This window comes from Rattus rattus, chromosome 6 (genome assembly GCF_011064425.1).
Source record: "Rattus rattus isolate New Zealand chromosome 6, Rrattus_CSIRO_v1, whole genome shotgun sequence".
Classification (NCBI taxonomy): domain Eukaryota; kingdom Metazoa; phylum Chordata; class Mammalia; order Rodentia; family Muridae; genus Rattus; species Rattus rattus.
Window position 1 is genome coordinate 64,042,403 of NC_046159.1, and position 13,038 is coordinate 64,055,440.

The 13,038-nt window shown below is 45.1% G+C and overlaps 1 protein-coding gene across 1 annotated transcript in view; it reads right to left on the minus strand.

The window, feature by feature from the left end:
• The window catches only part of Eva1a (eva-1 homolog A, regulator of programmed cell death), a 21,637-nt gene extending 9,022 nt beyond the window's left edge, over positions 1–12,615 (minus strand). Inside the window, exon 1 of the mRNA XM_032906307.1 lies at positions 12,424–12,615. Coding sequence (XP_032762198.1) covers positions 12,424–12,523 — 100 coding nt within the window. The 5' untranslated portion in view covers positions 12,524–12,615. The remainder of the gene's footprint in view (positions 1–12,423) is intronic.
• Between the last annotated feature and the right edge of the window lie 423 nt (positions 12,616–13,038).

Sequence of the window (13,038 nt, forward strand, 5' to 3'; positions counted from 1 at the left end):
TATTGCATATACATGCACATACACTCTCAGGGATGGGAAGGAGGGATGAAAGGTGAGAGGAGGGGGATGAAAACGAAGGGAAGGGGGTGTCAAAGAGGGATGTTGATAGGTGATTGACAAGTGATAGATGGATGACAGGTAATAAGTAGTTAAGTTGGAAGAAAGATAGATGGGTGGTAGAAGATAGAAGACAGACAAGAAAACAGGTGGATAGGTAGACAGAGGGACAGACAGATAGACAGAGGGAGCTCCCATTTACTGAATCTTTGTCGGGATCAGGAAAAGTGTCTTCGTGCTAATCTTCTACCTTTAGACATTGCATAGTTTAGGACAATGGGTAAGTACCAGTACCCATGGCTAACCATTAAGACTGGAGTGATCCATGTTCTTACATGCATGAGATGGAAAGACATACTTGCGATGAAAACAGTCATTCTGACTTTCATACCCTTCCTTTACCGACTTGCTACACAGACTTAACTTGTTGTTGGGTTTTTTTTGTTTGTCTGTTTATGAGATAGGATTTTGCTATGTAGCCCAGACTGGACTTAAACTCTTGCTCCTCCAGCATCCGGTTCCTGAGTGCTGAGATTATAGCCATGGACCAACATGGGTTTCATTTTGGAAATCGCTATCCTCATTCTAGCCTAACTAGTTTTTCTCACATGTAAGAAAACATTTTCTTTTACGTGCAGCATCCCAGATATAGACGCCAAGAGAAGTTCTGTAAAAGCAGCCAGACACAGCAAAGGACTCACCGGGTACCAAACAGATGCTTCAAAGCAAAAAGCCAGCTTGCTTTGAATCAATGCTAACTCACCCTTCTGCCTACATCAAACTGGAGTTCTAAACTGTTTGTTTTCACACTCCTCTAATATTTCCTGCTTCAGGTCACTTTTCTCTTGGCCAATGACCCACCCTGGTCTTGACCACACTCAGACATCTGTTAATTACCCAGGAAGCAGGGTGAAGAGGGCTTTTGTCGGTTGTTTTCCTTTAACAAATAAAAATAAATGTATTACTCTATCTTGTTTCCTGCAGGGTCATTGTTTTCCTGGGCAGGAAGAGGCCTGAGGGGAGGTCCTGAGGCTGATTTCATTTGCATGACAGGAAGTCAGATTGTTCCCAGAAAACTGTAGGAAGGCAGCATAGCCACACCAGATCTGGCCTGGTCAGCTGGTCTCCAAGCCAGTGTACCACGCTTTCTGCCTGAGGTTTCTTGCACTCCTCGAGGTGTTCAGTCTTTAAAGGGGAAGGAAATATGCTTATGAAATGGGCTCTCTCTAAGGAGAGTAGCAGGGTCGTGTGAATTAAGGAAGAGCTCAGCAGAATCTCTTCACTGAGCATCACTATACACATGGCTCTTTGTGGGATTCTGTGCTACACCATAGGAAAGGTAAGTCTTCCAGCAACACTCCAGGCCTCTCTGAAATGCTGGAGGGAAATCTCCCTCAGCCTCTCAATTCCTGCTTAGGAACAAGGAATACTGTAGAATGTGCCCCATGCAGGACCAGCCTGACTTCTGCTCCTTTGACCCCTTTCACCTTCTCTCCCCACCCCTAGGCAGTAAGCACCCCACAAGGAAGCTTCCACATCCCCAGTGCCTATGGAGTTCACAGCTCACTTGTCTCCCTTCTTAGTGTATTCCTTTGTTTTTTGTCAACCTGACACAAACCAGAATCGCCTGGCAAGACAGAACTTCATCTGAAGAACTGCCCAGATCAAACTGGCCTCTGGCCCTATCTGTGAGGTCGTTTTCTCCATTGCTATTGGATGGAGGAGGGTCCAGCCCACTGAGGGAGTTGCCATCCCTGGTCAGGTGGGCCTGGGCTGTATAAGAAAGGAAGCTAAGTAAGTCAGGGGGACAAGCTGGTAAGCAGCATTCCTCTGTGGTCTCCAGGTCCTGGATTCAGTCACTGATGGCTGTAATCTATAAGATGAAATAAGTGCTTTCCTCCTCTTAGTTGCTTTTGGTCATGGTATTTCATCACAGCAAGAGAAAGAAAACTAGCTTCCCTGGGGCCCAAGAAAGATAGACTCCGGTGCATACTTGACTGCGACTTTACCACTGCTGAAGACTAAGACCAATGCTTGTCCATGTCCGCTGACTAATTAGTCCCTCCAGCCCAGGCAGCACTTTATGTACTTCTTCTATAGTCAGCTATACAGCCATTGCCTCCATAACAGTGAGAAATTTGAGAGCAGAATCCATGAGTCACTTTGGGTTCTCAGAACCCAGTTCATGTGTTTATCATAAATATGCTGAAAAATTAAATCGTGAATGATATTTAAATTGAATCATGACTATAAATTCTAAAAGTTCAGTTAATACATTCGTTATGTGTCTATAAGTTTATAATATGTATGAGTGTGTGAATGTGTCTATGTATTTATATAATTAGTTAGCTTTTTGTCTCTGTCACCAAAATATCTAAGACAGACAATTTAAACTTTTTTTTTTTTGCTCAGAGTTTCAGAACCAAAGTTGTCATCTTGACACAATCTGGAGTTATCTGGGAAGAGACTGTTTAGATAAGGTCAGCCTGTGAAGGATTGTCTTGCTGGCCTTAATAGATGGGGGAAGTTCAAGCCCACTGCGGGCAGCACCATTCCCTAGGCTTGGGTCTTAGACTATAATAGAAGAAGAGTGAGCAAAGCAGCAGGTATTCATGCATTCATTTCTCTCTGGCCTTGACATTAGATATGATATAGGCTTAACTGCTTCAAATTACTGTCTTGACTTCTTGCAATGATGGACTGTAATCTGCAACTGTAAGCTAAGTAAAACCTTTCTTCTTTAAAAGTTGCTTGAGTCAGGGATATTATTACAGCAACAGAAATGAAACTGAGACACAGGGGATTGGATCCAGGGTCACTTGGCCCTGATATGGCCACTTGGCACTTGGGCTGATATGGCCATGGCAGTGTGTGGCAGAGGAGAGCTGGTCACCTTACCTCATGGCAGACAATAAGTAGCCAAGAAGACAGGAAGAGGCCAGACAAAATGTATTTACAAGAACCCTTTACTCTTCTAACTAGGCTCCATTTCCCAAAGTTTCCAGAAACTGCCAAAACAACACCCCCATCCAGTGACAAAGCCCATAGGCATAGCCCTTTGAGGGGCACTTTATATCGGAACAGTGTGTGTTAAATCATGCATGTATGTGTATATGTATATACATATGAAGAATAGGAAATGGGGCTAGCAATCTATCTCAGTGGGTGCAGGCACTTTTTTACCTGTATACACACGCATGTATTTATTTGTGTTTACTTGGCTCTAGTCGGGATACACAAATGATTTATGTACTTTGCTTTGAGTATATTTCATACACTGTATACATTACTCTTAGTTCTACATCCCTTTTCAAACCCCAGCTAACTACAGCTACAGTAGCTCAGCCAGTGGCAGTGATGTACCACCGTTTACGAAAGTGGCTTCTTCAGATATTTAGTTGATTGAAAAAAATTATTTCAAAAAATAGCAATAATAAGTACTGGAGAGATTTTTCAGTTTTTAAGGGCACTGACCACTCTTCCAGGGGACCCGGGTTCAAGTCCCAGCATCATCATGGCACCTTATAGCCATCTGTGATCAGTTCTAGGGAGCTGACATCCTCTTCTGGCCTCCTCCGGCACCAGGCATACACATGATGTACATAAATGGTGCACGCAGGCGAAATGAAAATACAATAAAATGATGGTGATAAGAGTATCTTTGCGTGTAGTGCTGCTTTCTTGATTGTTTATCTGTTGTTGACTGCCTTCAAGGATTCTCAGGAAACTGTGACAGGCAGGCTGAACGTCAGGATAGCTCCTCATGTGTATCGACAAGTGGACTCACATGAAAGGAAACCCTCTGTCATCAAATTGTCCCTAGCATGTGAGACTCCAACTGTTATAAGCTGGGGACCTGAGGTGAGAGGTTGGTGGTCAAGAGCACTGGCTGCTCCTACAGAGTACTCAGGTTCAGTTCCCAGCACCCACATCAGGCTCCTCTTAACTACTGGTAACTCCAGCTCCAGGGGATCCAATACCTTCATCTGGGCTCCTCAGGCACACATACACATGGACACGGACGGACTGATGGGCGGACACACACACACACACACACACACACATACACACACACACATACACACACACACACACACACCTTCAATGGACGCAGCAAAACCTCTTCACTAAAATACTACTATATGTAAAATCAAATGACAGATTAGAGCATTTGTTATATGATCAGAAAAACAGGATCAATATATAAAGAAAAGCATTAAGAAAATAAGTAATGGTGCTGGAGAGGGAAATCAACAGTTAAAAGCACCAGTTGCTCTTCCAGAGGATCAGAGTTCAATTCCCAGCACCCACAAAAGAGCTCACAATCATCTGAGCTCCAGTTCTGGGGTATCTCATGGCCTGCTCCGATCTCCTCAAAGGTGGTACATATGCAGGCAAAACATCCAAACACACAAATAAAAAGTAAATATTTCTTAAAGAAAAGAAATAACTAATAGGGAAAATTTGGAATGGATCTGAGTACAGAAAAAGTAATAGGCATGGGTCTCTGTCCTGTGAAAAATGTCACCCTAACAGGGACTGGAACACTGTGGACTCAGCTACAGTTGAAAGGACTCCCTCATTTATACACAAAGCTCCACTGGAAGGAAGGTGGGCTGTCCAGTTATACAGCCTGTCTGCTTTTAGGTTACACTGGAGTTAAACTGGTAGAACATAGGCTGAACTACAAAGCTGAAAACACTCTCTGGAAGTTTATAGAAAAACAGAATTTGCTGACTCCTGGCCTACAAAAATTAGATGATACCTAGGGAGTCTTTCTCATCTATCAGATTGTCAAAACTCCAAAAACAATCCTGTTCGGGGCTTTGCATATATCTCTTTATAAATGGGTGAATTAGAAAAGCTCTCTAGGTGGCAACTTGGTGACATCTGTCCTTAGAATGTGGACGAGACATGATCCAGCCATTGTACTTTGGGAAACTGATTCTGGACATGCACTGGATCGTGTATGCCATGGTTACCTACCTATCACTGCTGAGAAAGATCTGAGCATGCCCACTAGCCACTGGCAAGGGGAAGCTATGGAGAAGGAAGACATTGTCTAACAGAACAAGGAAGGTTCTCTATACTGCCCTGCAGTGTCTCTGGGACATGATGCTTAGTGGGCAAAGCTCAGTGCAGACAATATATTTGATTCACTACTCACATATAACATAAGGGGAAGGTGACCAGATGGACATACCAAGGCCTGTGAGTGGGAGTGGATGGAGCGGGAGGTTCTGAGATTAGACGTCCTTCTATGTCTTTTCATAGGGTGCTAAGGAGAAATATAAGAGAGGACAGACCGGCTCAATGTATAGTATGCTGATGGCAGACAGTGACCAGCAAGAAACTCACGGAGAAGGTAACTTTAAAGGAAAACTCTACAAGGAGGGAAGCCAGCCGGAGCCAGGCACATGCACCGAATCGCCCAATCATTAAGTTAAAATGAGTAACTAGTCCATTTATTCTTTCTAATGACCCTACTAGGAATTATTAATGAGGCTATTATTATTAATGGTATTACCCCATTTATAAAGCATTGTATTCTGGGTAATGAGTTGCTTGCAAATGGTTAAGAGAGGAAATGTTAACTGCCTCAATACAAGTGCTGAGACAGAAGGAATAACAGGAGTCAGGGAAACATGGAGGGGTGCGAGAACTCCACAGCCTCGCTAGACGGCCTCGCTAGATGGCCATGATTTTACACTATCCGTAACAGTTAGAGCATGCAAAGCATTTGGGTTACTTTTGGTATGTGTATGTTCAAGTGACGTGTGCCTGTGTGTATGCCTGCTCAAATACGTGTGCACACATTCATGGAGGGGGAGGCCAGAGGTTAACACCTGGTGGTGGCTTCCTTGATGGCCCCACCTTGCATATTAAGTCAGTGTCTGTCTCTTGAGCTCAGAACCCACTCGTGTGGATAGTCTAGCACTCCAGCTAGCTCAGGGTCCCTGGTCTCCACTTCCCATGTGCTGGGATTGCTGGCAGGCCACCCTGGCCTTATGTGGGTGATGGGGATCTGAACTCCAGTCCTCAGTCCTGCAGAGGGAGCCCAAGACAGCAATAAAATAAAGTAAATCGCATCCTCATGCCAGCACTATAGACATCATTTTACCACAAAAATACAGATCCAGCAGGATGAGAGGTAGGATGATGGTGGACAGTACCATTATGGTAATTTGGGCAAATTCAAGATAGAGTTCAAACCACATCAGTGATGGAGGGGCATGAAGGGGAAACACCATAAAAGAGTGGAAGGGGTGAGCAGACAGACCTTAACCACTGTAAAGAAGACCCGTTGGCAGATAAAAATCTTATTTCTGAATTAGGTACACAGAAATCTAGTCTAGACTGAGCTCAGAAAGCTACGGAGCTCAAGAAGACAGAGAAATGGGAATTATCTAATGTATGTCTTCCAGTCGAATACTGTTCTTACAGAATACAGCTAAGCAGGCTCTGTTGGGGCTTAGTGTGTAAATCGCTTGCCTTGCAAGCACACGGATTCCTAGAACCCACATTTAAAAAAATAAATCTAGGGATGAGTATGGATGCTTTTAATCCCAGGGCCTAGAAAGTGGAGGCAGGCCGGTTCCTGAGGCTTACTGGATGGCCAGAGAGTACCTGAAGAATGACAGCTGAAGCTGTCCTCTGGGCATGTACACACATCTCCATACAGTACCACACACACACACACACACACACACACACACACACACACACACACACACAAAACATACAAAAAATATAGCTAAAATCAAGATAATATAAAAAGCACCCAGTCACCTACTTGATCTAGCACTCACAATTAGAGCAGAATGCAGTCCCATTTAAAGCAGACAGACAGCAGGGCTACACGCACTACGCCTTATACAGGCCTGTTCTCATCCCCTTCATTGCACAGCATTTACATATTCCTATTTCATATCCTGTTCGGCAAATTGTCCTCATCTTTTCCATCAAACTGATTTTGAGAGTTCTTGTCCTCATAGTAATGTGCTTGCCTAGATCTCTAATTATTCCCTTAGAAGAAATTCTTGGCAGTGGAGTTGCTGAAGGTGTAATGTATGCGAGTTTAAGGCTTCGGGCAGATACTGCCAAACTGCTCCCCAGAGAGCACCCATCCGTTGTGAGTCCATCGGCTTCTGCATGCACGCACTTGCCTTCCTGAACCTCCATCCTGTCCTCATTGTTCATGGGTTTGCTAGAACTTTAAACTCTGCAGCTTTAGCAGCCATTTTCATTTTTCCTTATGCAAACTGCCAGTCCTTGTCCTCTGTCGCCGTTCTCCTGGGGCTCTTTCCTAGGGACTCTTTGATTAAATTTGTGATTTTTTACATGTTAAAAATTTCAACATCTTATCCTTAGTAACTTTTTTTCCTTAAGAGTCATTCTAAGTTTGGTGATTATAACTATAATTATACCAGCACCTGTGAGGCTGAGGCAGGAGCATTGCCATGAGTTAGGAGCCCGTCTGGGTTACACAGTTTACCATCTCTTTTCAGGGAGTGTTTTGTTGAACTGACATCATTGGTTATTGATATAGTTAATGTTGGGGTAGCCGTTGTGAAAAGCTAGCACATTCTACTGTAGTTACAGCATGAGATTCATGCCACACATACATGGGACAAGTTGTATCTAAGACCACAGCACTATGTGACAGGCTCGGCTGGGATCAGAGGCCATGTGGGTCTGCTGGCTTCTCCCTGCACAACCACCAACCCTATCTGGAGAATCAGAGAGTAAAGCGAGCCCTTCCCCAAAGGAAATTTAATCAGAACCCCAGATTCTTCCTCTTCAAACAACATCCAGAATGCCAGCTAACAGATACAAAACAAACACCAGCTACCAAAAGATGAAGACCTCACTCAAGTGGGAGGGTTGCACATGTAATCAGAGAGCAAGCTGATTCTGTATAACACTGTCTGAGACACCCTCAACTAGTCAGACATCTTGCAGAAAAGCACAACTTTGGGCTAAGACAGAGGCAAATTAGAGGGCTCCCAGATTTACAAAACATTCTCGATCTCTCCTAGAATATTCAAACACCTCATATGACCACCACCACCCTCTCACTCTCACTCTCTCTCTCTCTCTCTCTCTCTCTCTCTCTCACACACACACACACACACACACACACACACACACACACACACTCATTAGACAAAGAACCAAGGAACCAAGACAGACAATTGTGTGCAATAGCAAGTCCCAGACATGTTGCTAAAGAAATGGGCCTCAAGGGTGGGACAAGAAGCAGTTTGCATTGTTGGTCAGGATTTTTCTGAGGAACAGAATGAATAAGGGAGAGGGAGAACTTATTAGATTCATGATCAGAGGTTATAGCATCCCACAGTCTGCAAGCTGGAAAGCTGAGGAAGCCAATCCCCGCTCAATTGTTAGAGCAGCTGGATGTCCCCAGAATAAAAAGGACAAATGATGCAGGCTGAAGGGCTGGTAGCCTCCTGGAGAATTCTGGTGGAAGTCCCCACTGAAAGGTGGACTGACCTGCAATCTGATATGAATGATCAATGCTAGCAGCAAGAAACATACCACCCAGAAAGTAAAGCACTGTAATTACCAACTTAACACAATCTTGACTTTCATGGAGAGGAAACCTCAGTGGCGGTTGTCTAGATCAAGTTGGCCTGTTTCCATGTCTATGAGGGGATTGTCTTGTTTGAGTTGAGTTGGGAAGACCCAGCCCACTGTGGGTGGCACCATTCCCTATGCAGGGGAGAATCCTATTCTGCAAGCATGCATACATTCATTCTCTCTCTGCTCTTGTCTGTGGATATGACTAGCCATTTCAAGTTCGAGTCACTTTAACTTCCTGTAGTTTTTGGACTCTAATCTGGAATTGTGAGCTAACATGAAGCCTTTCTTTCTCACCTAAGTTTTTTTATTCAGGGTTGTTATTATCAAAGCCTCAGAAGACAGCACTGAGATACCACCCGTGCACATGTTTCCCCCTTCTTCCTCTTTGTTTTGGTTCCACTTGCACCAGCAGCCTATGAATAGCAACATCTACACTCAAGATGAGTCTTCCTGCTTGGCTCACTTTCCAGGTACCAATCTCTGAAAAACCTGCTAGACAAACCTGGACATGTGCCCCAAATTCTAGGCACCTTTCAACCCATTCAGGGTGACACTGAAGATCAAGCAACAAACAACCGAAGCACTGAGAGTAAGCTGGAGAGATTGGGTCCTATTGAAACTAACAACCTGATAGAGGGGAGATGGCATGGGGGAAAGCCAGTGAGATCAAAGGGTTGCTACAAGTCTCTCCCGCCATATTTTTATATTTGCTTCTAATTTATCCTCATGGACAATAACTATTTTTACCTATTTTATTCGTCTTTGTGTTTTAAAAAAAACTACCGCCTTTATAATCGAAGCATGTTCCTGATTTCAGAATCATCAAAAATTGATATTTGTGTGTATTCATATGTGAGTATGTGCACCTACACACAGGTGACTGTGGGGACCAGAAGAGGGTCTTCTAGTGCTGAAGTTACTGGGGTTGGGAGCTGTCACGTGTGGGCGGGGTGAACTAAACTTGGGGTTCTCTACAAGAGTAGTATTTACTCTTAACTACTAAGCTATCCATTTAGCCACTCAGAATCAATTTCTAATCAGTTTTATTTTATTATTTTATTTTATGTGCATTGGTGTGAAGGTGTGAGATTCCTTGGAACTGGAGTTATATACAGATTGTTGTGAGCTGCCATGTGGGTGCCAGGAATTGAACTCGGGTCCTTCTGAAGGGCAGACAGTACTCTTAACCACTGAGCCATCTCTCCAGCCGCTCACTGTCTTGTTATTACACATAATGAATCTCACTTTCTGGCATTTGCTTTAAATTTTAGCCCATGCTTAATAATTTTTTAAAAATGTCCACATGAATTAACAGGGTGGGGGAGGAGGGTGGCACCGGTGCCATAGCATGCATGTGGAGGACAACTAGTGAAGTTGGTTCTCTCTTTCTGCCATGTGGATCCTGGAATCTGAATTCAGGTTGTCGAGCTTGGTAGCATGTGCTTTCCACAGCAGAGCTGTCTCCTCAGCATCCCCCCTCACATGCAGAAGTTTTACTGCATCCCACATAACACTTGATTCCAGTGTAATGGCGTAAGGAGAAGCAAGGTTAGAGGAGACAGAAAAACAGGGCCATGAGCTTTCTCAGATTCAACAAGATCACATGACACCCTGGAAACAGCAGCCAATCCAATGAATTGCCACATTCATTGGTCACAACTCAGGGTCAGGCTGGTCAAAATGGAAACTTGCCAGGTGCCCCCTGTACTGAGTAGAGTGACAAAGTCCACTACTGTTTGCTCTCTCCAGAGGCCCTTTCATCCAGTAGATAGTTTGCAGGTATCCTTGAGCCTGTGGAAATCCCAGACCCTCCCACTGCCCTCTGCTTCACTTTGGGGAAGTCTTCATGGCAGAGTAGGTGGACCCTCCTCCAGTCACTGTGCAAACATGTTGTCACAGCCCCAAATGAACCTACTCCGGCTTCAGTGTTCTTTATTCCCACACAGCTCGAGAAGGGTAGTTCGGTGTGTAGCGTGCTTGCTTAGCCTGCGTGAAGTCCTGGATTCAGTCTCCAGCATAAACCACACTGGTGGCACAAGCACATGGGGCATTTGAAGACAGCCTGTGAGAAGCTGTATCTATAAAAATATCAGCGCGAAATCCCACTAGTGTGTGGATGCCCAAGGAGGTCTTCCTTAAACCGGATTAAGAGTTGGATTCTCTAAGTCATGAGAGAAGAACCAAGATATGTGGCACCCAAGGACTAGATGCCCTGTGGTGGCTAATGCTGACAGTCAACGTGACAGAGCTTAGGTGCAACTGTGAGGGACTATCTAGATTAAGGCTCGCCTCCGAGAATGTCTGTGACAGATGAGCTTTTTTTTATTAACCCTTTGAGAATTTCATACTTGCATGCAATGTATTTTGATCATAGTCACCTACCCCCCACCAGCTCCTCCTGCACTCGCCCTTACTTACCCCCTCCCAATTTCACATCCTTTAGGGGATTGTATTTATTATGTTAATTAATGTGAAAAAACTCAGTCTCAGTTGGGAAAGGTGGCCCATCTCCGGGACAGAGGATCCTGGCTGTGTAGACAGAGAACAAGGCGTCTACACTCGCTGCTCTCTCTTCCTGGTTGTGAGACAACACAGCGGGCCACTTCAGGCTCAGGCTCCTGCTACCTTGACTCCCCCACTGTGATGGACTGGACCCCTGAAGTGTGAGCTAAAGCAAACCCTTTCTCTCTTACGTTGCTTTTCTCAGGGTATTGTCAACCCAACGGGAAAGTAACTCAGACATGCTCCATCCTGCCAACCACAAATGGCAGACGGGCTGGTCCTCAGAAGTCTCCCTACAATGAGCCAGCCATTGTAAATAGAAGCATTGCATTTTACATTTGAATCCTTAAGTTGCCAATGTGCACCTCGGCTGGAAAATTAAAAAATAAAGCTCTTCCCTTAAAGGGAGTCGAATCGGATCTTTGGCATCCTTCTTCATACAACATCCATACAACTCCAGGCAAAACAAAACACAAGCAAGTTATCCGAACATTAAAGATTAAAACAGCCACTCTGGCAAGACAGAAGTTTGATCATTCAAATGATAGAGCATTTCCATGTGTTATTAAATAGCAACTTTTATATGTTTGCAGTGTCTGGTTGTCAGAAAAAAAAAAATACTGAGAAGAAAGTCAGCCATCTTGCTGAAGAGCACAGCTTTGAATCAAGCCATTAAGCACCAGTGTCTCCAAGACTCACATACCTCCTGGCTCCCTCTCTTCCAGAGGGCTCTTAAACATTTCAGATGACCCCTGAAACACACACACTTCAGGAACACACACACACACACACACACACACACACACACACACACACACACACACACACACACACACAGAAAGAGGGGAGGGGGGGGGGAGAGGGAGGGGGAGGGGAGGGGAGGGAGGGAGGGGGAGGAGGAGAGAGAGAGAGAGAGAGAGAGAGAGAGAGAGAGAGAGAAGCCTGTATGGGGTTGAGACTACAGAAATTTTCAGGCTGGAGGACTCCTCTGTTTTGGTTGATGTGCTGAGAAGGGAAACCAGCAGTATTCCATAGCTAAAGGAAACTAAGCATTTCTCCAGATAGACAAAGCTGTTAGGGGTATTCACCTGCCAAATTAGAGAACATCCCGCTTAAATAGTAACCCGAAGAACTTTCATCTCCAACCCAATGGAGCAGAGCCTCCCTGTGGTGACCACTCACTTCTCTCCTAGTAGAAGACCAGACCCAGCCAAAGGGAAGCAGCCCGGGTCCCAGCCCTGGCTGGCAGTCATCAGCACCCACCTGAGATATAGGCCCAGGCTGCCAGGATGCTGCTGAGCAAAGCCATCTCCAAGGGCTGCGCGGCCACTGGCTCTGTGCTGGGGCTGAGGGGCAGCTTCATGTGGCATTGGGAGAAGAGCTCCTGGACACTTCTTCAGGCTCAGCGCGGCCCCTCCCTCTCCTCTCCTGTTTGGAGACACGACATGAGCAATGAAACACAGTCTGCTTTCCTGGGGTTGTGCTCAGTAATAAAGAACCAGGTTCCCAAAGGAAGCCATCTTTCCCAGTCAGGGAGCCACAAAGATCTGTGTCTTGTCATAATGAGGGGACGTACCAGGTTTTCAGGAGGCAGTAAGTAACACACTGTTTTTCCTGACTTGTCCCCTTTCACTGTTCCGCTACAGCCCTCCCTCGGGTCGGTCCTCGTGCGTTTCACAGCATTCCTCCAGGTTCATCTTTGAGGAACAGTCCATTACAGCCACATCATCCCCTCAGGGACTGCTCTGCTCCTGTTCTTTTCTGGAAGTCTGCACCAATGGCCCACATCACACATCTCACATCACACATGTACTTTGATCGGGTAGGTGCATTGTCCCTTCGGTCAAAATATGCCACCCTTGGTGACGGGCCAGCGAT